Raw genomic sequence first — 27,647 nt, forward strand, 5'->3', positions numbered from 1 at the left:
ACACACACACACACACACACACACACACACACACACACACACACACAGCAAAACTTCATAACTTCTTATTGGGGAGACAGGGGGTTTGGTGTGGGTGGGGGTCCAGATGTACATGGGTTGGGTGGACAGGAGGAACAGCTCCCCATACAGTGACCCCTCCCCAATGGCTGAGGCGCGATGGGGCCAGGAAGTGGGGGAAAGAGTCACTGTATGGGGAGCTGCTCTCCCATCCACCTGACACCAGTGCCTCTGGACCCCCGCTTCCCTACACTGAGTCTTACCCCTGCACCCAGACCCCTCCACCAAGCCCCTCCTGCAGTGCAGAGCTTCCTGCAGTGTGTGTGTGTGTGTGGGAGGTTTCTGGGGGTTGATCTGACCCATCCCTGGCTGCTCCGTGCAGGGGAGGGGGAATTCTGTCTCGTTGTCCTTGTTTCTCCCCTGCCCCACCCCCCCCAAACTAACATCCCTGGGTGGCCGGGGCATCCCCAGATTCCTCCTCCTCTCCCTCCCCTCCCCCCCCAGTGCGGTGACTTCTCTCCCACGGCTGCTCTGGGTGCCCTAACAGATGGTTCTACACTGCTGGGGAGGGGTGAGTGAGCACTAATGGGGGGGAGGCATAGGGAATCTGCAGGGGGGAGGGGGGGAATGTTTCTGCATGCACACAGTGGTGCAGAATTCCCCCAGGAGTAGCTAATACCTTCTTAGTTAACTCTGAGGTAAAGTATATAGGATTACAAAGAAATTGTATGGCCTTGCTGTATGGCCATTGTTTCAACAGGAATGCATCTTCACTTTCTACAGGGTTGTCTGGTATGGAGTTTACTGATTCCAAAAAAGACTCATTATCTTCAAGGGCAAGGGTTTGGTCTTTCTTTAGGTGGGTGAGAAAAGAAAGAGATTAGAGGATCTCTTTCCATTAAATGCTATAATTCTTCTTTGAGTGCTGTCACTGTGGGTGCTCCACTTCAGGTGTTGGTGCGTCCCGGCACCGTTGATCAGGGATTTACAGTAGCAGTGTCCACATGGGTTGCATGTGCACAGTAGGCGTCTTGCACGTGCCGTTGGTGCCGCATGTAGCACGTGCATGACCTGAGCTCTCCAGTTCCTTCTCAGTGCCCTTGGCTGAAGACAGAGCTCTGGGGCAGTGTTAGCACTCTTAGAATCATATGATTCTATTATTCCCTAAAATCGTTAGAAAAATAGTTTAATTAGATAGTCAGATAGAAAGTTAGTTAGTGTTAGTTTATTGGGGGGGGGAAATGTTTTATTTCGTTAGCCACCTCCCCTCAGGGGACGGTTACCTGTTAAGATGCCTGGTTCTCCAGGCTTCAAAGGCTGCGGCCCTATGTGAAGGTATGCCTGTTTCAGTCGGGCACTTGTTGTGTGTATGCTGCCTGGGTGAGGGGCATATCCCCCCAAAATGCCCCCACTGCAGCAATTTGAAAGCCAGAGCCCAATGTGACAGGGATCTCCAGCTAAAATGATTTTAATGGAGAAATCCCTCCAACCAGAGTTGGACAAGCAGATTGCCTCTCTGGGGACTCCTCCAAATGGGAAAGGAGACATACCCTCTGAAAGACCAAAAAAGAGGGCTCAGACTCTCCATAGAGAGCACCTCGAAAACAAAAGCGGTCTCTGCCCCGGATGCCGACATATGCTTGGGTGAGCATCTATGTCGCTCCGGGCACCTCCGGCACCACTGAGGTCCGAGCGAAGGAGACTGAGTCAAGGCACAGACAAAGACATGCCTCCTCCATGGCACCAAGTTCACTGGCATGGAACTCGACACCAAGCGTCTCCTCAAGCACCATGCCTCCACCCCTGGCATCGACATTATTCAGCATTATTCTTTGTCTGGAAGATGGGTTATTCAGAGTGCCAACATGTTAAACTGTTGGGAGAATAAGCAGAGATGAGATGAGCTATAGTTATGATGGAAGGCATTAATGAATGCCATCAACCTGCTTGATCTGTGGACAGTTGTAGATGTGCTTAAAGCTGTGACTATGTTAATCGGGTGGCAGGAGCTCCATGTGCCAGAAGCTGGGAATGGGCGACGGGATGAATCAGTTGATGATGATGATTGATTACCTGTTCTGTTCATTCCCTCTTGGGCATCTGGCATTGGCCACTGTCAGAAGACAGGATACAGGGCTAGATGGACCTTTGGTCTGACCCTGTATGGCCGTTCTTATGTCCCCCCACTTTTCCCCTTTTGGTTTTTTAATTGTCTCCCAAATCAATAGGATTCTGGCCATTGATGCCTAAAACATTCACTGAAATTTTGGAATTGATTGGATGTGCCGTTCAAAAGTTTCTGCATGAAAAACAGATGTTCTTGAGTAAGGCCTTCAAGCTCAGCCAATCAAATGACCGACTAGTAGTGGTGCTGACATTTTCCTTAGCAAATCTGCAGTCAGTTGCTTGTGGTAGTTTATTTGACAAACTGCTAGGTATAGCCTTACATGAGTTTGTTCATTGAAGTCTGAGGAGGTTTGTGTGGGGAAAGTGTAGCCTGGGTAACATAACTGCTTTTTAAAATGAAGAGCTAAATAAGCACAACTCCTTTTCCTTTCAGAGCATTATGTTCAGTGTCCTTGCTAAACCAGTGTGTGTCTTACTAATACAGACATAGTAAGGCATTCAGTAGAGATGACTGTTGTCTTATCCAAGTCTAAAATTGTCAGTTAAAAGTTGGACATATTCTTAACTGTCTGAGTATTAGAGGGAGGGAAGGCGAAGTGATGAACAGTGGGATAACTTTGCTATAAAGCTTTCAAACAGAAAGCAAGTAATGTTTTAGGTTTGTACATGTAAATGATTGAAATACTGTTAAAATAGCATTCTACTTTCCTAGACAGGAAGGATGGCCTTGTGTTTAAGGCACTGGACTATTACTCAGGAGATTTGGGTTCTCTTGCTGGCTCATCCACAGTCTGTCTTTGTGGTCTTTGGTAACTCACATAATACTTTGGTCTACACTTAATACTTAGGTCGGTATATCTACAGTGCTTAGGTGTATAAAAAGCCACACCCCTTAGCGCCATAGATATGCTCAGGGAGGTGGAGTTCTGATATCAATAGAAAAACCCCTTCTCTCACTGTAACCTGCGTCTATGCTACGGAGTTACAGCAGCATAGTAGACATGGCTTTAATCAGTCTGTGTCTCAGTTTCCTTTGTGTTAAATAGGGATAATCATGCTCCCGACCTCACAGGGTGTTTTGAGAACTGGGCTGGGATTTTTCAGAAGAGCCTAAGGGAGACAGGCACCCAAATCCCACTGAATATAAATAGGGTTTGGGCATCTAATACCCTGGAACTCTGGAAGATAGTCACACCACAATGACAAGCACCTAGGAAAGCCTAAAAAACAAAACTGATGTGTCTGCAGCTGTTGGGGAGATGGCTTCCCGCAAATGCAAAAATTCTGTAAGGCTTCCAGGAACGCAACTTAAAAATTAAGTTTGATGTAACTGATCTGAAACTGTTTGGAAAACAGTATTAAAAAAGATTGGGCCAAGTTGTCTTTGACTCAGTGGAACTAATGTAACAGATTCTCTTATAAGATGACAGTGGTTTCTTCATCCTCAAAGCAGTTCATGTTTTGTTGCTCTATCTTGGTTCTCCAGAGTGGTCAAGAAGGTGGCCCAATATATGGCTGATGTTCTGGAAGACAGTAAAGATAAAGTTCAGGAAAATCTATTGGCTAATGGAGGTAAAGTGTTAACTTTATTTTCTCCAGTGTTTGAGGATTTTTTGCTTTTTTTTTCCCTACCGACTTAACAGATCATATAAAGAATCAGACTGAGAACTTAGTTTAAACATGAAAATGCTTTCATCTGTCTCTTGCTTAAGTCACTTATATTGATCTTGCATAAGTCACTTATATTGGAGGGGATGATACCTCCAATTGTGGGTAGAAAATATAGGTACAGATCTGTATGGTAAATGTCCACGTCCAAGAAAAGCCTTGGGTTCCTTTTGGGTACTGTGGTTTTATACCTCCATCAGTTTAAAGTCCAATTTTTTTCTTTACTTCTATACATTTTTTTAAAGATTTTGTTTGGGATCCAATACTCCATCAATAAATTATGTTTATATAAAAGGGTGTCCAAATTTTACCTACTACGTTCTTCAAATAAGCTAGCTGAGAATCTCTGCCTACCCCCAAGTTGTCAAGTGACATTTTATCAAGCTAGTTATCTCTTAGAAACAGAAGACTGGCTATGGTGGAACGCAGCACTGATCCCTCATGTCAGCATTCTGTCGCCAAGTAATCTGGCAAATTCAAACTCAGTTTACTATTGCCTGGTATTGATATAAAAGAGAGAGACAAAAATTCAGTTAAAATAACTGTTGAAGTAGTGTTCAACAAAAAAAGAAATCTGATACGTAGATATCTATATATAAACTGCTCCCAGCACCTATGCATGAAGCTGCTATTCTGTCTGAGAGCCAAATTAACTCTGAAATTCAAAAACAGCTTTGTGCAAATCAAGACTTGAATGCCATAGGTCGGGGTGGCCAAACGTACTGACCTTCTGAGCCGCATACAATAATCTTCAGAGGTTTGAGAGCTGGGCGTGCCTGCCGGGGCTCAGGGCTTCAGCCCTGCTCCTTTTGGAGCCCCAGCAGGTACCTCCCCAGCAGGGCAGAAGCCCCTAGTCCCACCACCCCGCCACTGGGCGGAAGGGGTGTGAGGGGCTCAGTGAGCCACACTTTAACTGTAAAAGAGCTGCATGCGGCTCGTGAGCTGCAGTTGGGCCACCCCTGCTATAGGTGGTAGGCAGACATAGTATTTTTGTCTTCATCACTTTGCTGCTTCTCAAGAGACATGACTAGCATGTTCTCCAGGTTAACATTTCTTCAATTTTAAGGGTCTACAGAAGTCAGTATCTGAAGGCAAGAATCCCAACTAATGCACCTATAACTTTTTAGCTTCAGAAATTCTAATATCATAAGTCTAAGGGTTAATGTCTACACTGCCCACGTTACAGCGTGGCCACGGCAGCGCTGTGATGTGGGCAATGTAGTCACGCTTTATCGCCGGGGGAGAGCTCTCCTGGCGATTTAAAAAAAACAAAAACAAAACCTCACCCCAAATGAGCTTTATTGCCAGGAGCATGCTGGCACTTTTCAGCACTAAATTTTTTTGTCGCTCAGAGGTGTTTTTTCACACCCCTGAACAACTAAAGTTTTAGCGCTGAAAGTGGCAGTGTAGACACAGCCTTAGTAACAGGGCCAATATATTTGAAAGTCTACAGTCTTTCTCAGTACCTTCCATGGCATCATAAATAATACTGTAGCAAACAGTAAAGTATTAAAGCCTATTATCTTTATTACCAAACTTAACACATTCATTCCTTCACATTTTTAGTTGACTTGGTTACCTATATAACAAGGTTCCAGTGGGATATGGCCAAGTATCCAATCAAACAGTCCCTGAAGAATATTTCAGAAATAATTGCAAAGGTAAGATGACATGTAATTCAAACTACATATATACTGTGTTGCTTTCATCCTTGATACAAGAACTTCGTTTGACAATGATTCTCAATTGATTCCGCTCTGGACTACCTATGAAACGAGAGATTTTTCTCAAGGGTCACCTCACCTCCACCTATCACCAGTTCTGTGACAACTGTAGTATTTGGGTGTAGCAAAACATACAATATTAATACCATATGTAAACAAAATGTGCTTCTATGCTATGGGTTTGGCAGGTTGGTTATGTCTCATTTGGTATCTGTGCTCTTTTTCTTCCTAAACCAAAATCTGTTCTCTCACCGTGTATAATCTCATGGATTTCAGTGGTATTACACAGGTCAGGGCAGATATGACCCCTCTAGTTGTTGCTTCTTGTGTTAAAGCAACAAGAGATTTCAGTATCTTCTTCCACTGCATAATAGCTGCAGGGTACTTTACAGTTTGTTTCTATTCTGTGTGGTGTCTGAACTGGCTAATGGTGGAATTTGCACACAAGAAAATCCAGAAAACCATGAAGCAGCTGCACAGGGCACATAGAAGTACCTTCTTTAGTTCAGTTGATCAAAACTCTCTGGGAACCCATAAAATAATCATGAAGTAGGTTGCAGGTAAAAGGAAGGATCAGTGCCAGAAGGCTGACGTGCTCTGCAATTATGGTGTATGCCCCAGCTATTTACAGATTGCATTCTAAGAACCTCTGATTTGAACTTCTTGCTAAGTTTGTTATACCAGTATACACCATGTAGCTGATCCAGATTGTAACTGACGCTTAGTTTGATGCATTATTATGGAAGACTAAGTTCAAGATGTAGTAACTGTCATTTCTTAAATTAGATAAATAGCTTAAGAACACTTCTTTATCAATAATCATGTAAGTTCCTAGGTGTGGTAATTAAACTTTCATGTATTTTGTGTCTGCAGTACTTTAGTCCTACTGGAGGTATGAAGGCTGCCTTCTGGCTTTGATAAAAAAATACATGACCTTAATATTTCATATGTGCAGTGTGTTTGTGTTAAAATGTGAAACTATGTAAGGTCATGAGTTCTTTGTCAGCTTGAAGAAAGCAGAAGAAATGAAGAGATTTGTTTTTGGCAATTGTAGTTGTAAAATGTTCATCCACTCCTAGAATTTAAACTCTGGAAAAAGCTTTACAGTAACTTCACTGATAGATTTGTGAGTGTCTTATTGACCTGATACTTGAGGAAATGAACGCTCTCTGAAATCTAGTTTTGTTTAATAAGTAAGAGAGTATGGAGTACTTGGACAAGTAACAAGATTTTGCTACTATACCTTCTCTCATCATTGGTCCTGCAATGGAAATTAGCTATAGAAACAATCATAGTTATAGTAATTTATCTGTCCCGAGGGGGAGGATGGAAATCACTTAGAGAACTACACAAACGTAAGTGTAATTTAATTGCATTTTGGATAGCGCAGACCTAAGCAAGGTAGTGTACTCCGTGATTTCTCTCCCCCACCCTCCCAGCCTTGGAAGTTGCTAAAGCTCTTGCCTACTTGCCAAAAAACTCTGTACCAGAACCTTACTTTTGATTATTTTTATTTTTTAAAGCCACCTGTTTCTAGCCGTTGAGAGTTGTGGAGAACCTGAAATGAACAGTGTAAACTGATAGCGGCATCTGTTTGAGTCTGTAGAGAACCTGAAACAATAGCCCTGAGGGGTGACCAGCCACATTGATCTCAATCCAGGCTCCATCCACTTTGCAATTCTGCAACTGCATACCTGGGAATTGTCAAGATGGCATGAAATCTTGCCATTTTGCTGCACCTAGGGCCAGACATCTTTTTTCTGTCTGTTGCCTTACCCTTCCAGGACCTGCCTACAGCTGCCTCTTGCTGCACATGAATTACCATACTAGATCACATCATGGTTCATCTAGCCCAGAGGTGGGCAAACTACGGCTCGCTGGACCGTCTCCTCCCTGGTCCCTGAGCTCCCAGCTGGGGAGGCTAACCCCTGGCCCCTCCCCTGCTGTCCCCCCCACCCCTGCAGCCTCAGCATGCCACGCTGCCAGCGCTCTGGCCCACCGCTTCTACCGGGCAGTGCGGCGGCGTGGCTGGGTCCAGCATGGTAAGGGGGCGGGGAGCGGGGGGTTCCAGGGGGCAGTTAGGGGACAGGGAGCAGGGGTGTGGATAGGAGGTGTGGGAATCAGGGGACTGGGAGTAGGGGGTGGGGCAGGGGGTCCTGGAAGGGTGTGGTCAGGGAACAAGGAGTGGGGGGGGTTGGATGGGACGGGGGTTCTGAGGGGGGCAATCGGGGCAGGGGCCAGGCTGTTTGGGGAGGCACAGACTTCCCGGCCCTCCATACAATTTTGCAACCCCGATGTGGCCTTTGGGCCAAAAAGTTTGCCCAGCCCTGATCTAGCCAGTCTCCTGTCTGAGAATGGCCAGCGCCAGATGCATGAAACCTCACTGTAGGCAGTTGTGGTGTCATCTGCACCACATGAAAGTCTCTTGCTGATTCCTAATAGTTAAAGATTAGCTGAAACCCTGAGGCATGAGGCTTTTATATCACTTCCAAAATACCTTTTGCATTAAATATAACTCTGGTTGTTCTCGTTTATCATATTTAATGTCCTAAAAAACTCTGAAGCTTTCCCCAAGAGGGAATTAATTTGATCACAGTGCATGTTTCCTTCACTGTCCCATGGAGTCATGGAGCAGGGACTTGAGAAAGAGTCCAAGTCCAGCCCACAGCCCGGGAGCAAAGGAAACAGAAGTGTAGGCTGGTAAACTAGGCACCCTGAAGACCAGCTCAGCAGCTGAGGCCTGGGGAGCCAGTGAGATAAGCAACTGAAGCTGGCTACAAGCTCTCATGTTCTCTGGCACATAGGGAGAAAAAGGGCCTGAGCTGAGTCCCCCAGACATAATCCTGGGAGCTGGGACTGGGTCCGGCGCACCTGTTGCCAGTAACTAAAAAACCTAACCTTGGAAGCCGTCATGGTAAAAAAATAATCAACAAAGTTTATATCAGTGAGTACGACTCTGAGGCATACCTCTATTTTTTTTTAATGGGGAGAGAGGAATGGGAATGAAGGATATTTTATGGCAGTAGAATCATTAATTTTGCTGTGGGATTCAGTTCTGTTATCTCAGGGTAGGTTAGGAGTCAGGGGAGGGGCCTCGATATAATACGGACCCTGGACTTCAGAAAAGCAGACTTTGACTCCCTCAGGGAGCAGATGGGCAGGATCCCCTGGGAGAATAACATGAAGGGCAAAGGGGTCCAGGAGAGCTGGCTGTATTGTAAAGAATCCTTATTACGGTTGCAGGAACAAACCATCCCGATGTGTAGAAAGAATAGTAAATATGGCAGGCGACCAGCTTGGCTTAACAGTGAAATCCTTGCTGACCTTAAACGCAAAAAAGAAGCTTACAAGAAGTGGAAGATTGGACAGATGACCAGGAAGGAGTATAAAAATATTACTCAGGCATGCAAGAGTGAAATCAGGAAGGCCAAATCGCACTTGGAGTTGCAGCTAGCAAGAGATGTTAAGAGTAACAAGAAGGGTTTCTTCAGGTATGTTAGTAACAAGAAGAAAGTCAAGGAAAGTGTGGGCCCCTTACTGAATGAGGGAGGCAACCTAGTGACAGAGGATGTGGAAAAAGCTAATGTACTCAATGCTTTTTTTGCCTCTGTCTTCACAAACAAGGTCAGCTCCCAGACTGCTGGACTGGGCAGCACAGTATGGGGAGGAGGTGACCAGCCCTCCGTGGGGAAAGAAGTGGTTCGGGACTATTTAGAAAAACTTGATGAGGACAAATCCATGGGGCCGGATGCGCTGCATCCAAGGGTGCTAAAGGAGTTGGCGGATGCGATTGCGGAGCCATTGGCCATCACCTTTGAAAACTCATGGCGATCGGGGGAGGTCCCGGATGACTGGAAAAAGGCTAATGTAGTGCCCATCTTTAAAAAAGGGAAGAAGGAGGATCTGGGGAACTACAGGCCAGTCAGCCTCACCTCAGTCCCTGGAAAAATCATGGAGCAGGTCCTCAAGGAATCAATTATGAAACACTTAGAGGAGAGGAAAGTGATCAGGAATAGTCAGCATGGATTCACCAAGGGAAGTCGTGCCTGACTAACCTAATTGCCTTCTATGATGAGATAACTGGCTCTGTGGATGAGAGGAAAGCAGTGGATGTGTTATTCCTTGACTTTAGCAAAGCTTTTGATACGGTCTCCCACAGTATTCTTGCCGCCAAGTTAAAGAAGTATGGGCTGGATGAATGGACTGTAAGGTGGATAGAAAGCTGGCTAGATCGTTGGGCTCAACGGGTAGTGATCAATGGCTCCATGTCTAGTTTCAACAGCAGCCGGTTTCAAGCGGAGTGCCCCAAGGGTCGGTCCCGGGGCCGGTTTTGTTTAATATCTTTATTAATGATCTGGAGGATGGTGTGGACTGCACTCTCAGCAAGTTTGCAGATGACACTAAACTGGGAGGCGTGGTAGATACACTGGAGGGTAGGGATCGGATACAGCGGGACCTAGACAAATTAGAGGATTGGGCCAAAAAAAAAACCTGATGAGGTTCAACAAGGACAAGTGCAGAGTCCTGCACTTAGGGCGGAAGAATCCTATGCACTGCTACAGACTAGGGACCGAATGGCTAGGTAGCAGTTCTGCAGAAAAGGACCTAGGGGTCACAGTGGACGAGAAGCTGGATATGAGTCAACAGTGTGCTCTTGTTGCCAAGAAGGCTAACGGCATTTTGGGCTGTATAAGTAGGGGCATTGCCAGCAGATCGAGGGACGTGATCGTTCCCCTTTATTCGACATTGGTGAGGCCTCATCTGGAGTACTGTGTCCAGTTTTGGGCCCCACACTACAAGAAGGATGTGGAAATATTGGAAAGAGTCCAGCGGAGGGCAACAAAAATGATTAGGGGTCTGGAGCACATGACTTATGAGGAGAGGCTGAGGGAACTGGGATTGTTTAGTCTCCAGAAGAGAAGAATGAGGGGGGATTTGATAGCTGCTTTCAACTACCTGAAGGGGGGTTCCAAAGAGGATGGAGCTCGGCTGTTCTCAGTGGCAGATGACAGAACAAGGAGCAATAGTCTCAAGTTGCAGTGGGGGAGGTCTAGGTTGGATATTAGGAAACACTATTTCAGTAGGAGGGTGGTGAAGCACTGGAATGCGTTACCTAAGGAGGTGGTGGAATCTCCTTCCTTGGAGGTTTTTAAGGCCCGGCTTGAGAAAGCCCTGGCTGGGATGATTTAGTTGGGAATTGGTCCTGCTTTGAGCAGGGGGTTGGACTAGATGACCTCCTGAGGTCCCTTCCAACCCTGATATTCTATAATCTTTATATTAACATGAGGTCCCATTGCTGAGACATCACTGACTTGATATTCAAGAATGGAATGGTATTCATAGCTTATTGTAGTCCCTAACTATTTATATACAAATCCATTTGCGGTTAATGTAGTTGCTAAATAACAATCGCTCTCATACCATGGTGATGACAGTGGTATAGATATGTTAGCAGCAGTGGCGTTGGAACAGTTTTTATAGTGGGGGCGCTGAAAGCCATTGAACAAAACTGTAAATCCTGCATATGATGGAAATCATGTCAAGCCAGGGGTTGCTGCGCACCCTGAGCATCCTTAGTTCCTGCACGCCTGAATTTGATTCTGATATTGAGCAAATCTGAGTCTAAATAACTTGGAAGGGCTGCGGCCAGCTGAGGTGGAGTGTTTCAGGAAGTGAAAAGCATGGTGTAAGGGGGTTGCTGGAAATACTGAAGAGACTTGAGCATGTAGTTTCAGTTGTCACATGGTTACAAGCTCCCCTTCCCTCCTTAGTTTAGCTAAAATGATTGTTGCCTTGTGGCAACAGCCATTTCCACTATTCACTCTTTATTGAATGCCAGTGAAATCCAACTATAAGCACACATGCCAGAAGATTGCCACTATTAGTGTGCTTATCAAACTAACTAGCTTTGGCATTCAAAAGTTCTGTTCTGTGATCCATTCAGAATACAGCACATGAATGTCAGTGACAGGATACCACTCTACTGTGCCCACAGCTATAATTTAAAATGGTTAAGTCTACATTTTCTACTTTTTTTATAGAAAGAACCCCTTTAATAGAACTATTATAAAATCAGTGTTTTCTTTTGACAGTATCTTGAGTTAACCTCTGCCTTTTTGCGGCAGTGGAAGACCATTATTCTGTGACATTGTTTCATTGGCATTATGTGTTAATTATCCACCAGTTACAATGCAGTGGGTCTTGGGACTTGCTTTCTGAGAAACTTAAAAATGCATTTTTATCTAATTTAAGGATTGTAGCTTAAAAGGACAATGATGTTTGTAGTCATTGGGTATTTCTGCCACTTTGGTAATACAGTAATATTTTAAATTTAACTGGAAGCAAAATAGACAGTCATTTTTGTAAATTCTAGTTGGGCTGTAGTCAAGTATCAGATTAGTTATTGCTTGTAAAATCTATGGCTATGAAAAGCATCATATAAAATAGCTGGTGATAGTATGAATGCTTTGCCATGCAACTGTTGATGTTCCTTGTTACTGAACAGCTGCACATCTGTGATATTTTTGTGTTAGGCCTTGTCTAAACAGACAACTGGTTGTGTCAAAACTATTTCAGATTTTGAGAGAGGTTGGGAAGAGCTCTTAAATGAATTTAAGCTGTCTTGAGCCAAAGTCAATCTCACCATCCATTTGAGTTTTTTCTTCTTTCTTCTATCAGTTTTTCTTAAATGATGCACAATTAGCTGTATAGTATTGTTCCCTCATGAAATCACAGGAAAGGATTGGTGGAGTGGAGGAGAGAAGGTTTATGTCTAGAAAACCCAGCAGATCCAGGAAAAATGCCAAATACGCTAACATCCTTGGCTGATCATAGTTAATGGCTGTCTTCCTAACCAAAGGTCACATCCGTTTCTAGCTGTTAAAAATGATTCTACAAGAAGGGCATTAAATGTAAAATATTTTTCTCTCTGGTAATGTAAATGTATTAGCTCTGCCAAGTGAAGTGTTTTTGGAATATTTTTTTAGCAGGTCTATGTTTAAAGGCCATGTTGCTCAAAGGTCACTAGTAACTGCAGATACCACTTCTCATGAACTGTTAAAAAGCAAACCGACTTCTCACCTCTAATTTTTCAGATTTTTATGGCTGATGTAATGCTGTCCTCTTAAAGTCAAGTTGGTAACCATACCATATTAAATGAAAGGCTTCTGGGGTTTCAGTTTTCAGTCTCAGACCTTAAGAGAAAGTTGTTGGATTAAGACCACAAGCAGATTTTTTTTTAATGCTATCTACTGTTTCAGCCACCATGCAAATAAAGACATAGCACTTAAGAGCTATTCCATTGTGTTTTTAAAATGTCTATAGAATCGGTGATTTTTTTATTTGTTCTCTTGGCTGCTGGTAGGATGTTCCAGTGCTTTGGATCAGAACAGGAAAAACCCTCCGGCAACAACATAGGCCCAAATGAAGGCACTACCTATTAATGAGGCATTCATATATTATTGTGTAATGTATATGTACCTAGATACTTGAGATAGAAGCAGTATAGGAAGGTTTTGGGTTTAATTATAAGACTAGAGAGGTACACTGTACTAAGTCTTTTTAGGCACTTGTAGAACTAAACATTTTTAAATCCATATGCTTAACAGGCAGCCAACATGTAGAGCCTTCCTAAATTCCATGTGATAAAGGAATATCTATTTTACCATCTCTTTGACAAAAAGCTCAAAAGATCATTAAAGGTCCACAATGACTTTCTAAATCTTAAAGGTGAAGTACAAGGTATACTTGGCTTGAGTAGCCATGGAGGAAGTTGGCAATTCTGAGAGACTACTAGTTACAGACATAAATCCTTAATAGAACCTTATAACAAGATGGCCCTGAGTTGGGCAGAGAATCTGTCTGTAATGCCAAAGATGCCTTATATTTGAAACTAGCACCAAGGCTAATGTAATTGGGAATAATCAGACCCAAAACAGTGAACGAATAAGGGGGCAAAATAGTCTTTGGAGGAAAGAAAGAGGAGTTAAGACTTACCCAATTATCTGTAGCTAATGAAATAAGTCAAGCTGTATGATTTTTAGTTTTGAAATGCTTTGATTTTTAACCAGCAATAATTACATTGGACGTGGCCCAGTGCAATTTCAGCACAAGCCAAAATATCCCATGGCACTCTTTACTAAATGAAGAAAACTCTCATAAAACATGCTGAAACAGGCCTTCCTCCCCCCCCTCCCCTTTTTAGTTATAACAAACTGCTACAGACCTGCAGCAGAGATAGCTTGGTGTTATGCCAAGATATAAAACAGGACTGAAACTTCCTAAATGAAATTGGCAAGTGACTTTCTGATGCAAACTTTGCTACATCTTCCCTTCAAAGTGTACAATTAGGGAATTGCTTGGTTTAAAACACTGGTGTAGTATAAACACGACAATATTTAGAATTGGAACATAGGAATTTTCATACTGGATTTAGACCCAGTGCATCTAGTCTAGTATCTTGTCAGACAGTGTCCAGTGCCATATACTTCAGAGGAAGGTATAAGAAACCATGCAGTAGGCAGAAGTCGTGTAATCTGCCCACATTCATGTCTCTTCTTGACACACAGTAGCTTAAACCCTGAAGCATGAAGTTCTATATTGCTTCCTAAAATACTGTTGTTAACTAGTGTAAGTCTGGATATCCATGTAAATGTCCATTCCCTTTTTGAATCATACTAAATTCTTGGCCTCAGTGACATCCTTTGGCCAAGAAATGGCTTGATAGAAGGAATAATATGTTTAGAAATCGAGGTCAAGAGGGAGGAAGTTAAAAGTGTATTTAGTAAATAGCTTGGTGTGTAGTAGTGAAGAGAGAGCCTGCTTTAAAGATTCAAAATCTGTACTCCTTTCCAAGTCTGGAAACTAAACTTGGAGGATCTAATATTAATACAGGGCAACATGTTTGAACTGCCATTAGTGGACAGAAGAGTATACAGGGATATATTGGGAAGGGGATGAAATATGGTCACAATTCACTTTTTTATGATACAAGTGAAGATCATGTGTTAGAAAGTAGTCTATTCACTACTGGCAGTTGGTCAGTTCCACTTAAATGGATGAGTGTTATGGCAGAAGAAACTGTTTCTGCGACTTTATTTTGTATAGTGTTTTTAAACATGTAATGCACTATAGAAGCACAAAGCAAAATGGATGAACAGTTTCAATTGTGGGGTCTCTGAAAGTTTCTGGAATAAATTTAAATATCTTGTAAAGATAGTTGACATGAAAATACAGATGAAATATTATTTGGTAAGGGGGAGGTGAGTAAAATATGCATCTCTTCATGACAGTTCTGAAAACAAACAGCATGTCAGCATAGAACTTGTGGTTCATAAACAGCAAGTTCCAGTCTACATTACTCACTGGATTTCCTTAAAGGTGTTTGCAATGTGTTTGTTCCCAGTTTTAGAATTGTGTAGCAATACAACTTGTTCAGTGCTTTGTTTTCCCAGTTTTGTCAAATTTCTGCTTACAAATAATCTCTAACTTCTTCTTAGAGGCAATTTAAAAAATAATTTGTTTGCTAAATTTACCCTTTTATGAGACTTAAAGTGAACAATTTGATTTTTGAATCTTTTTTTTTAAAGGGAGTAACCCAGATTGACAATGACTTAAAATCAAGAGCATCAGCATATAACAATCTGAAAGGCAACCTTCAGAACTTGGAAAGAAAGAATGCGTAAGTGATCTTAGACCTTGCTAATGGAGCACAAAAAAATGGCAGTTTAACTGCAAAGTGTTGGTAATGTGAATATATTACAGTTTGGCTTAGTAGATTTTAGAGGTGCCTGTGTTTCAGAATTCTGGTATGTCATAACACTTAGCTTGTTTACTGGGGTGAACAGGCCTAAAATAGCGATTTTTACTTCACGATAGTTATACACAAACAGTATTCTACTTGAGTAACGCTACTAATGTGATTCTGTTGCTGTTGGTTTCCTTATAATTTAAATATCTACCTAAACTTCTCTTGAGGAAGTTTCTCCTCTTATTATTACTGTCTGAAGAAACCAATTAATATTGAACTTGATATATTCCTCAAGTACAAACGGTAACAGGTGACTTGTCCCCAAAAAAACCAGATTAGTTAAGTGTAGACACAATGTCTTAGATGGGTAAAGATGAAACTTAATGAAAATAAGGAGTTGGAATAACTTTAAATAACTGAGGGTAACATTCTGTCCTTCGCCTGTGTGTGTGAAAGGTACTTAGCATAACCAGACTATGGTGTTTCCAGTGTGGAGGCATGCACTATGGGAGGGTATGCCCAGTGGCTATGGGCTACATACAAGCCCTAAGGATACATTTTTCAGAAGTGATTTAGGCTCCTAAATTTCATTGAAAGTCAATTGTACTTTTGCCTCTTAAGTCATTTTTTAAAATGGGACTTAAAAACATGTAATTGACTTAGCAACTTTTATTGCAAACCCCCACACCCCACATATGGATGGGTCAGAAGCCTCAGCTGCTGCCATGCCACATAGGCTATAGTAGTGGCAGTGGAACCACTGATAACTCTTGTCTTACTACTCTTTCTGTAACTGAAGTTTTTGTAAGTGCACTCTTTATACTAGTAATTAGTTCTTAAGTGAAGTGCTTTCTAAAATATTATTAACCAAACACTAGAAGTTATCCAGACCAAGTTTAAGATTTGAACTATACACTTACTATAGCAGTTTTTGTTCCTCTACAGGGGAAGCTTGCTAACTAGAAGTCTGGCTGATATCGTAAAGAAAGAGGACTTTGTGCTTGATTCAGAATACTTAATTACATTGGTGGTGGTTGTACCAAAGTAAGTAATCTCCTGGTACCAAATACGGAATAAAAATATAATCAAAATGCAAGCAAAAATGTAAGTTATACAATATGTTTTGTTAGAGGTAGGAAAGGACTGTTTATATTATGGCTTTTAGACAATTTTGAGACTGAAAACAATGTAGCCCAAACTTTTAGATACTCACCCATGGCATAACAAGCCTGTGTGTGGATATTTTCTCACTGTTGCTGTCTTATCGCTTTATCATAGGGCATGCTCACTATCCACAAATCCCACTGGAGAAAATTTGGAATTATGCCCTTAATGTTTTGTATGGAAAGGTGATGCCCCTTGTTAATGTTACAAAAGTTGTCCATATAAAATAATAAAATCCTAGCAAAATACTGGATGAAAGCCAGGATTTCTTTCCTAATTCTCCTAAAAGAACTAGTCACTGATTTGCCTGGTAATTTCAGTATTCGCTCGTACCACTTAACTTAAACTTTTTTTTAATACATTACATTACGGTTCTATTTAGCTTCTTTATCCCACCTTCTCAAAGAGCTTGAGCATTGCCTTTAGAATCGTGTACAACCTCTAGCAATTTAAAGAATATTCCTTTCAGTAGTCTTGTAATCTCACTAAGTCTTCTAAATGAATTCTCTGACTGGCATGAGGATCAAGAGGAATTGTCAGGTACATGCTGAGTACTGTATAGATAACTTTTGAAGTATTAGCTTCAAATTGAAAATCTGCCCCTCTGCCAAAAAGTGCTAACCTAGAAACCCAAATAATCTTTTTTTAGAGCGAAGAGGGTGGAAAATAGCAGACCCAATATTTCTTGAATCAAAAACTGAGTAAACGCCAGGCATTTTGTTGTGCTGCCTTTACGTCACCAGGCTATCCATTTGGGGCGGCGAGTAGATGGTGGGCTTCTAATTTACAATATATATGCACAACATTACTAAACAGTAGTTCACTATTCAGTAAGAATTAAGTGTAACACCATAGGAAAGGCAATATTATCTATTCTAGTGGCAGTAGCAAGGGAGTGAAAGTAAAGACTCGTGGATTGTATTTTTCCTTCTGCATGTGACTTGTTTTGACTTTAGGCAGGTTGTGTGGGGATGGGTTCCATTCCTGTAAACAGGAGTAAAATACCCACAAATCCATCATATTAATTTTGAGTACTGGGGTGCATAATGTCTCTGAAAAGCTGGTTCGTTATCTCTGTACTTACATTTATCCAACTCCTAAAAGGGGTTTAAATATCTCATGGGAGTGTTCAGAGACTTCATTGAACAGTGTCTGTCAGACATTTGGAGATCCTCTGAGAGGTGTTAAACATGTAATTATTAACTTCATTGTGTAGCTGTGCCTGATTTAAGAAAACCTTTGCCTTTTACTAAAAAAAAAAAAAAGAAAAAAAAAAGGCCCACCTCATACAATACACATGAACTTAAAAATAATATGTTTTAAGATCAGATACTATTTCTCCTTAATTTCTCTGAGTTCTCATTTAAGAGTGTGTTCTTTGCAATATTTGGTGCCCTGAAAAATAGGACAGCGGACCAAATTCCCTATTTCATATACTTTCTGATGTCCTCCAACGATAGGAGGGAAACTTGACTAGCAAGAGGAAGAAACAATTTTCAAATACTCCTGTGGGTATCTTAATATTTAGGTGTTCTCTGCCTGCCTCTTGTGACCCATTGGATTTTTACCATGGTTTTATTATTGTAGCGCTAAACTTGAATTATAACCTGTTTATTCTGTAGGTCAAATTACAATGACTGGGTTAAGCAATATGAAACGTTATCGGAGATGGTAGTTCCACGATCCAGCAAGTAAGTGGCTTTTTTATGATTCAGCTTTTCAGAAGTAAATCTTTGATTTGCTTGAATTGGGTTTTAGTCACGCACAAGAGTACCTCTGTCATGCGTCTGATGAAGTGGGTATTCACCCACGAAAGCTTATGCTCCAGTACTTCTGTTAGTCTATAAGGTGCCACAGGACTCTTTGTCGCTTTTTACAGATCCAGACTAACACGGCTATCCCTCTCATAGAAGAGTACCTCTTGACCCTAAATCTTTGTGACCTTTTATTTTTAATTGAGTTTTAATTGCTGATTAGTAATTGATTATAAAGTCATTACCTATGTTCTTCTTAAATAGTTCATCTGAATTTAACTCCAAATACAATATTCTAAACGTTAAGATTCTCTCTAAATTCTATAGTTCACAAAGGTGTCCATCAGTCCCAGTGTTTATAAGGCATGGACTGAAGAATTGAAGCAGGAAAATTAAACTTGTCCAGATGTGCTGTGTTAGTCCTGGGCCCCAGTGTCTTATTTAAAAAAAAAAACAAAAAAACCTACTACAGGGTGACTGTGTTGCCCTTACTAGAAGGGCTAGATCGTTGGAAACTTGATGCAGGATGAAGAATTGGGGATGCAGATGGTTCTGGGCAGGAGATAGGATGGAGATGTGTAGTATTGTGTGGAGATGAGTAATGTGTGTTTTGGCACTCTATAACCATGGAGGTCAGCACATTACCTAGAAAAAATGTATGAGAGGAGGCAGAGGGTACTCTATGTGATGGTGTGGAGGTGACTATTGTGTAGTGTTTTGGGGGTGGTACAGAGAAACAGGATGGATCCTTGTGAGTGCAAATCCTGGATGTGAGTGGAGTGTGTGGGTGTTGGGTTGATTTTGTTGTTGTTGTGTGTGTTGTTTGTTGTTGGGGAGAATATTTGGGAACATGCCGGAGGATTGGCTGGGGGAAATCCAGTGATCTTTACTACTTTAAAAAAAATTTCTGCAGGAAGGGCGCATGGGCAAATGTATTTTCCTTTGTCTGCAAGCCATATTAAGCAACACTGGATTTTTTTAAGAGTGCCTAGATATGTGGTAAATACTTTTTAAAAAACATGATCCTTTCCTTCAAGAGCTTACAGTGTAAATTTAACACAACAAATGTTTGCAAAGACAAATGTGAGAGAAGTGGTGGGGGGAGAGAACAAGGGCAACAATAATATAATGTGGTAACTTGAGCGCATGCAGTCTTGATGCCTAACTTCCAGTCCTTTCAGTTTTGTTACTATTTCTGCCCCTTATTACTTGTAGATGGAAGTGAAGATTTTTTTAGAGGGATTTGAATGTGGCAAGGGAGATGGCTAGGCAAATCGTGTGTTCCAAGTGTTAAGAGCATTATAATTACTGAGGTAAAATTCCCATTTCCTATTTGAGGCATCATTTTCCAGTAGTTTCCTAGTCGATGATTTTGATAATTAGGTATATTCTTGCACACTTTGCTCTTAGAGTTGGGGATGGGTGGGTGGTGTAAATCAGGTGGGTTGAGTGACAGATTTCCTGGCAGTGGGGAACAGGCTAGATCCCTCTAGCTGTTCGCTCCAGACATTTTAGCATTTGGGCTTTTAGAAAGATTAACTTTTGTGAAGAAAGCCACATTGTATTGGGATGGTAGCTGGACTCCTTTAGAGCACCCTTTCCAAGATGGCTAATACAGCTCCATGCCACCCAATCACCTACTCTTCGTTCACTGTTACCTCCTCAACTCTTGTCCCTCTGTACTTGCACCCATTTCCTTTCACCTGAAAGATGCCAAAATAAATGCGACTGCTGAAAACTCTCATCACTGCATACATCGAAATGAAATCAGCTCAAGTTCACTTCCAATAAAATATGGCTTTAAATTGGAGAAATATCCGGTTTAGCACAGCTAACCGTTTTACTCCAGAAAGCTTGTGAATGTGAAATGTAAACCGTTCCTCTCTTGCTCAAGGATGACAAAGGCAAGTGTGTGAGCTACAATTACTCTTCTCTAATGTAGTTAAACTCTGGAAATTAAGTATTCTGGGTGCGGTAGGGTTGTTCTAGAACCATTCATAAGCAACTAAATTGATCTTACCAGTTCTGAGTGACCACAGACTAGAATTTTGATTGTGATGCTTCAGCCCCATAAAGGTTCTTAACCTGAAAATTGTAACACTTTTCCCCCCCTCCCTTTACACAGTGTTCTTTCTGAGGACCAAGATAGTTATCTGTGTAATGTCACCTTGTTCAGGAAGGCAGTGGATGACTTCAGACACAAAGCCAGGGAATACAAGTAAGGTCACTTCTTCAGATTGATTTCCTATTTAAGAGTACTCTACACAGCCACTTGCAGTGGTTTTTGTTCCTCTCCAAATGTAGGTTTATGGTCCGTGATTTCCAGTATAATGAAGAAGAGATGAAAGCAGACAAAGAAGAAATGAACAGGCTATCTACTGACAAAAAGAAACAGTTTGTAAGTTGGTATAAACTAAATATTATTTTGGACAGAAATTACTATAGCTGAGCATTTAAGTATGAAATGGTCACTGCTGCAATCATCCTCAGACCTCGAAGCTCACAACAAGAGTTTTTTCTCTGTTACATCTGCTTTTGGTTTGAGACATAATGCTCAGAGATGATAATCCTTGAGGTAAGGGTATGCTTCATTTGCATGTAAACTGTTGAATGTCTTTTTGATGTTGAATAAACGCACCCAAATGGTAACTTAGTCCCAAAAGGATTTTGATAATATGTAAGTTGTTTCCATTACACTCATGCTTGAAATATGGTGGGTCCTGGCTATGAACACCAGTTGAAGGCATTGTAGCCTGCCTGAAAACATTACAGATGGTAGCTCATAGCATTACAGAGTCTTTTTTATAAAATATACAACTGTCTCTAGTCCAAAAACATTCATTTAGAAAGACTGTGGTGTCCAAGCAAAAAGCTAAAACTCAATTCTCTCCTTTTAAGTAGGAAAAAAAAACCCCACACATTAAGTTGTCCTCCTTCAGTGGTACAATATACCCAGCCAGATCCTTAGCTCTGGCTAAAGTAAATGAGGATGGGGGTTGAAGTGGTGCTCTCTGTGATCACCTGATCTTGGGGCTGCTCTGTAGTGGGTCAGTCTAACCCAGTGATACGCAGACTGAGGCTTGAGAGCCACAAGTGGCTCTTTAATGGGTCTCCTGTGGATCTTTGCAGCACATATTAAAACACTGTATGATTTAATTTTTACTTGATCTAAGTTATTAACCAATCAGGATGCTTTTACTGTTAATCAATTGTAGTTGATAAAATGATAATACGTGGTCAATTATTTTGCTATGAGAATAATATATATATTGCTCTTTAAATATGAATATATAGTGCTATAGTAAATTAAACAATTAATTCATACTACTGTTTCTCTTTTGAGTAATGTTGATTGCTAATTTGGCTCCTGAACCACTGAGGTCTCAGTATCCCCGATCTAACCTGTGCCTGCTGCCAGCAGACTTAAGGGGCCATTATGGCCCTAGGCATTCCCAGTGCAGAAGAGAGCCTTGTCCATATCCCCTATACCAGCAGCTAAGCGGAGTGACATTGATTCTCTGTGGGGACTCTATATACTATCCAGGGATCTCCCTATGCAAAGAAGATCTTAACAGTATGGTTTCCTGTGTTTAGGGCTGCTTCATACCGTTGGAGTGGAGCAAAGCAGATGAGGCATGACCCAGGACTGTTGTTCTAATTTTCAGAGTTAATAGATTTCTATGAGCTAAAAGCACAGTAGCAGAGTGATTATGAACTTCACTAATAGTTATTTGGCTATTCTTAAAGTTCAGTGTAGTCTCAGTCAACCGAAGTGCAGTTTTCATATGAGATCCCTACTGTACTTTCTCTATACTAAAATATTTTGGAGTTATCTGTCCAGCGCCTACTCCTCCATCCATACATTTTCTGTGTATGTAGTAATACCACTTTTAACACTGAGTATCTGTTTAAACAATTTTTAATAAGGCTGAATCTTTATTGAGGCTTGTGAATAACTTCCTGTCTCTTCTCCCTCTTTCCTCCCCCCTCAATCCCTAACAGGGACCTCTGGTTCGATGGCTGAAAGTGAATTTCAGTGAAGCATTCATTGCATGGATTCATGTGAAGGCATTACGAGTTTTTGTTGAATCTGTTCTAAGGTAAACAGATTTGGAGCTGAGTTGCACTGTTTTTCCTAGGTTTTAAAAAAAACCTATCTGGAGCTACATGTAGATAACTGAGGATCTTAATCCATGCACCATCTGGCTCAACTCATTCTGTAGTGTTCTTGGAGTTGCTCTTGCCCTACTCCTTTAAGCATCTTGGGCTCTCTGTATATTAGAACAAGAGGTGCTCAGTGGCTGTTAATGGTTTGCTTTAATTGAATGGCTTGTAGAAGAAAACTTTCTAGACTTAGAAATGCCAGCAATAAATAAAGTGATCTATTCAAGATACACAGAGAAGACAAACCACTCAGTCATATTATTAGGTAAACACAGTTTAATTCAAAATTGTTCAGGCTTTGAGGCATACAAAGCAACCCAAGACTCCTCGTAGTAGTAACCACTAGATTTATTTTTCCCCCAGCATGGGGCTTTACTATTTTCTCATACTCTGCTTTTCTCTTGTTCATAAGTGAACAAGAAGTATAGCTAATAAGTTGATTAAAATAACTGGATGAATTCTGCAAAGAAAGTGGATTGTTAGAGTAGGAACATCTGGTTCTCAATTGAAGTTTGCAGCTTTCTAAATTGGATAGTTACTGAAAGCTTCTTGATACTACATTTGTAGTAGCAGAACAATGTAAAGAATAAAATGAGGTAAATGAAGGAGCAGTGTTGAAAGGATGGCAGGGATTGGTAATAGAATCATAAGTTAATTTTATATGTCTCTTCCACAGCTAGCCCATCCCACAACATGCAGACTTGTTACTTTGGGAGACAATGTGGGTAAGGAAAGTAAGATGAGACACTAGAATGAAAAGTGAGATGAGAGACAAGAATGAAAATGAATATGCACCTAGAGAAGTTAAAAGGTGGCTTTGAGAAGGGATTGACAAGAAGGGGGGGGCTAGCCTTTCCACACAATCACACAGATGAGATCTTTCAACCTAGGTAAATTACTTTGTTGCTACCCCAAGAATTAGAAGTAAGCTAATTGAAGTCTTCAAACTTAAAAAAAAATAATAATAATAAAGTGGGGGATGAAGCTTGGTAAGAAGAGTATGGGAGTTCAATATTGACCATGGAAGGAATAAAAAAACAGGTGTCTAAATATTAGATTTCTCTTCTTATTTAACATGAAATAAAATTATTTTCCAAGATTCTCAATATCATGAAACAGTAATAACAATATGGTCTTCCCAAAATTAAAAAATAAGCAGATGTTTTAGTCTCAGGAACCAGAAACCTTTAGCAAGGTCTCTTCTCCCTAAAAAGTGGTGTAGCACTGTCTGAGGTAAGAATGAATAAACTCTTATGCCACTTTAAAAAAATCTCATTAGCATCTGTCACAGCTTTCTGCTTGCTCCCTCAGGTATGGTTTGCCAGTTAATTTCCAGGCAATGCTCCTTCAACCCAATAAGAAAACAATGAAGAAACTGAGAGAGGTTTTGAATGATTTATACAAACACCTTGATAGCAGTGCAGCATCTATCATTGATGTAAGTAACTTGTGTAATTTTTATAACTAGTGTTTATGGTGTCCAGATGCCACCCACATTCAACCCTACATTGATTAGTCTTTTCTTAAAACCCAGTGGGAATGGTCTGCCTCACTGTGCAGTATTAATGCTCTAAAAGGAATTGCTCCATGAGAAAGAGATGCAGGTTTCTAGGCTCTTCTGGATGCTGTTTAACAAGTAACATGCTCCATGGATTGTCTTTGGGGCAGGTCACAAAACATGTTTCAGGAGTTGTTTTGTTTTTTTTAAAGCTTGCCCTCTCCATTAAGTACAACCGTTCCTCATTGCTCTCCTCCAGTGCAGAGGCCATTTAATCTTACTGGCATTAATTCAGTGAAGTTCTCCAGATGCCTTCTGCATGGATTTTTGCAAAGGAGAAAGTACTCAATTTTTTACAACCAAGTCACCTGAAGAGCTGTTTCTATGTTCTTGGGGACTGCCGGGCGTCCAACATACACTGTACAATTTTTAAAGCACCTTTCCATGGCCAATGTACCATGGTGGGCACAGAGTAAGAAGAAAATAGAACTTTAAGTCAAATGGGTTGAGAACAAATGCCTTCAGTCAAGTTTAAACTTCGTTTAGAATTAATCTCTAGGCATTCCATAACTTTTAAGCACAAATAATACAGGAGATAGTATTTGTCATCTCCAGTCTGAGGGATTGCTTCTGTTTATTAAAAACAAGCAAAGCATATTTTACTTGGTCGTTTCAGTAGAGATGCGAAAGAGTAAAGTCAGAATTATCCTTTCCACCTCTAGAAGCCCTCAGTGCAAGGGAAGCTTGCACTGCTGCTGCCAATACTGTATTTGTTCTGTGTCTAGATAAAACTTCAGTGTCCATAGCCGTTACCGTTCATGAGCAGCTGACATTAAAACAAGCCGATGTCTTGAGAGCAAAATGCAGGTGAAATGTAGAGTCCAGCAAAATAGTCATGAAAATGTTTCAAAAATTCTTTTAATGTAAGAAGTCAACGTTGATCAGAAATAGGGAATGGAAAATTATATTTAATCCTGCAGACTAATTTTCAGACTTTTGGATCAGCTAAATTTTCCTTCAGTACAATTTTTAAATTTGCAGAAATATTAAATACAAAAGTTTAATGAAATAGGGATGTAAATAAACAAATCTAAATTTCATTTACACTGATTTTTCAGTTTCTTCTTTAGATTTCTACACTTGAAAATAGTCAGACAATACTGCATTACCTAAATGTTTCTATGTTAAGTAAAATCCTTTAATACAAAGTATTGTAGAGGAGTAGCAGTAATGCATGTGATTTGCTGAAGATTGTATGAAATTGGGAAAAAGAAACAAATAACTACATTTTTGCTCCATATAGTGATGCTATGGTAACAAAGCCAAATGTCATTTCATATGAAATATGGCATGTATTACTTATGCTAACCTACCAATATTTTTTAAAGGAACATGTTTTTCTCTATCCACCTTAGTCCATTTTGAGAAGCCTGATGGCACATTATCCTTTTCTTCCCTTACGTTTACATTACCAGACAAAACATAACCAAAGTTTAAAATTCAAATAGTTTTTTGATATTTTTTTTAAAGTTTTGAGGTCTGGCATGACTAAATGTTTGACTATGTCATGTAATCTCCTGAATGGGACACTGACAAATTATATTGTAAAATGTATAGTAATTTAAAAAAAAAAACATACAAACCTTGTTTCACAGGCAACTATGGATATTCCAGGCTTAAACCTCAGCCAACAGGAGTACTACCCATATGTGTACTACAAGATTGATTGCAATTTGCTGGACTTCAAGTAAACCTTTCCTTATCCTGACAATCCTCTGATAGTGTTGGTGTAAACAAACAGAAGTGAGGTTAAAGTACAATGATACTTTTAACTCTGTTAATCCTATGCTTGCTTCTTACTCCCTTTACTTAGGTGAATTTTCCCCATGGTGGTCCATCTCTTGACATTTTCTTTTAAAGAAAAGTGTAGGTATTACTGCTTTTAATCAATCAAGTCTGTAAATGTATATTGAGAGAATGAGAGTATTTATAAACAGAGACATTTATTTAAAGAAAAGGGTCATTCCTCTTTCATATGGTGATTGCATTAATTTCATTTACCATTGTTCATAAAGACCTTGTTTACAAAGGAAGATAGTGTAAACATTTATGCCATTTTGTTCTCTGTATTTAGTAGATACACAGATATTAACATTGTTATTGAATTGTGATGTAAAGTATGTGATATTGATACAGTCTGTGCTTTCAGAATATTTTAAATTACAATCCATAAGCACTGTCGGAGAAAATAAAAATACCTGTGCAAATGTATGGTCTGTCTTATTGTGATGCATAGAACTGTAAAAGTCTCCTGCCAAACATTAATACAGCTAATGTAAAAATGTGATATATGCTGTATCTGACAGTATAGAAATGCAGTTTTCAGTTTAACACAAATATTTGATGCGAGGTAAACTAAAATAAACACCTGCATTGTTGTGAGAAATACTGGAGCAGATTTTATTCCTATAATTTAAAGTTCCATGTGTGAATATATAGACACAACTACTCTTAAGGTGACAGTCACATGGCCTAACTCTCTGGAGGAGTGAGAGAGACATAGGCTTCTTACACCCTGGGCCTAGTCAGTATTTCTACTCTTATGTATCTGTATTACTCTGTTTTCACTTATTTGCAACGGTGGCTACTCTTACAATGTAGCACCCAAACTTCTAGAGAAAGAACTGCTACTTACCCTATATCCCCATCACAAAGACAGCATTCTTTTAATACTTGTCGGAAAGCGTTTATTAACATTTCCAGTAACTGTTCTCAAGACATTTGTATTTGAAACTGTATCTTCCACTCACTGCTTCAACACTGATGGATTCCAAGTACTGGATTTAGAACACTAAAGCTTATTGTAGTCATCTGGACAAGTCCTGAGCTTTGAAATAATGTTTGGTAAATCAATTCCTCTCTGGAGTGTTGCAGTCTTTTGAAATTGTTTTCCCCTAGTCAGCCTTTAATATAATCGGGATCTAAGCAATGTTGAAAGGCTCAAGGAAGATCATTTGTGTGGCCTCTAATTGCTTAGTATAAACACTCTTGCAGGCATATGTCTGGCAGACATGGCAGCAGCTTTCATTGAAACTCTTAGCCCATTTAAAGGAATGACTTGCTTGTGTATAAGAACTTCCAAGGAGTTCTGAGCTAAAGTAGCAAAACTCCAAAACAAGATCATTCATAGATTCTAAGCCCAGAAGGGACTATTGTGGTCTACTTTGAACTCCTGTATGGCACAAACCAGAGAACTTCCCCCAAAATAATTCCTAGAGCAGAGCTTTTAGAAAAACATGCAATCTTAATATAAAAATTGCCAGTGATAGAGAATCCATCACTTGGTAAATTGTTCCAATGACTAATTACTCTTGCCATTTAAAAACCTATGGCTTATTTCCAGTGTGAATTTGTCTAGCTTCAACTTTCAGCTACTGGATCATGTTAGACCTTTCTCTGATAGATTGAAAAGCATATTATTAAATATTTGTTCTTCATGTAGGTACTTATAGACCGGAATCAAGTCACCCCTTAGCCTTCCCTTTGTTAAATTGAACAGAGACTCAAAGAGCTCAATCACTAAAAAGCATGTTTTTTCTAATCCTTTAATCATTCTCCTGGCTCTTCTCTGAGCTCACTTCAGTTTATCAATGTCCTTCTTGAATTATGGGCACCCGAGCTGGACATAAATAAGAAATCTGTTAACTCCTGGTGCTGGGATTACAAGTTCATTTTGTATAGTCCTGTTATGTACTGTATCCCTGAACTCTTTACAGAATGAA

General features: G+C 40.4%; 1 protein-coding gene across 3 annotated transcripts in view; it reads left to right on the forward strand.

Annotated features, from left to right (window-relative positions):
- ATP6V1C1 (ATPase H+ transporting V1 subunit C1) overlaps positions 1-26,134 on the forward strand; it is a 41,779-nt gene extending 15,645 nt beyond the window's left edge. For all 3 annotated transcript variants that reach the window (XM_024208945.1, XM_024208946.1, XM_024208947.2), the window contains 10 exons: positions 3,632-3,717; positions 5,380-5,474; positions 15,125-15,216; positions 16,231-16,329; positions 18,072-18,140; positions 20,329-20,421; positions 20,508-20,601; positions 22,206-22,303; positions 23,679-23,805; positions 25,521-26,134. In XM_024208945.1, the coding sequence (XP_024064713.1) occupies positions 3,632-3,717; positions 5,380-5,474; positions 15,125-15,216; positions 16,231-16,329; positions 18,072-18,140; positions 20,329-20,421; positions 20,508-20,601; positions 22,206-22,303; positions 23,679-23,805; positions 25,521-25,616 (949 nt within the window). In that variant the 3' untranslated portion in view covers positions 25,617-26,134. The remainder of the gene's footprint in view (positions 1-3,631; positions 3,718-5,379; positions 5,475-15,124; positions 15,217-16,230; positions 16,330-18,071; positions 18,141-20,328; positions 20,422-20,507; positions 20,602-22,205; positions 22,304-23,678; positions 23,806-25,520) is intronic.
- Positions 26,135-27,647: the final 1,513 nt, after the last annotated feature.

This window comes from Terrapene carolina, unplaced genomic scaffold, assembly GCF_002925995.2.
Source record: "Terrapene carolina triunguis isolate 2854851 unplaced genomic scaffold, T_m_triunguis-2.0 Scaffold58, whole genome shotgun sequence".
Taxonomy (NCBI): Eukaryota; Metazoa; Chordata; order Testudines; family Emydidae; genus Terrapene; species Terrapene triunguis.